Here is a 223-nt window from a genome sequence, read left to right on the forward strand (position 1 = left end):
ACCATAATCCTCTTGCAATTTGCTGTTCTCGCGATAGTTTTAACAATGGTGAAAGAAGCCACAAGCATTCCCATTTGCAACATCGACACAAACGACTTGGAGAAATGCCGTGCAGCCGTCACTGGAAACAACCCTCCAGCTCCTGGACCGGACTGCTGCGCAGTGGCCAGATCCGCTAATCTACAATGCCTTTGCCCGTACAAGCCTTATCTCTCCAGTTTCG

General features: G+C 49.8%; 1 protein-coding gene across 1 annotated transcript; it reads left to right on the forward strand.

Annotated features, from left to right (window-relative positions):
- Window positions 1-3: 3 nt before the first annotated feature.
- Window positions 4-217, forward strand: LOC104775712 (putative lipid-transfer protein DIR1; the record flags this gene model as incomplete). The annotated part of the gene is made up of 1 exon (XM_010499643.1): window positions 4-217. A coding segment is annotated over one exon (214 nt), but the record flags the coding sequence as incomplete, so codon positions are not given.
- Window positions 218-223: the final 6 nt, after the last annotated feature.

Source organism: Camelina sativa, unplaced genomic scaffold (genome assembly GCF_000633955.1).
Source record: "Camelina sativa cultivar DH55 unplaced genomic scaffold, Cs unpScaffold31267, whole genome shotgun sequence".
NCBI lineage: Eukaryota > Viridiplantae > Streptophyta > Magnoliopsida > Brassicales > Brassicaceae > Camelina > Camelina sativa.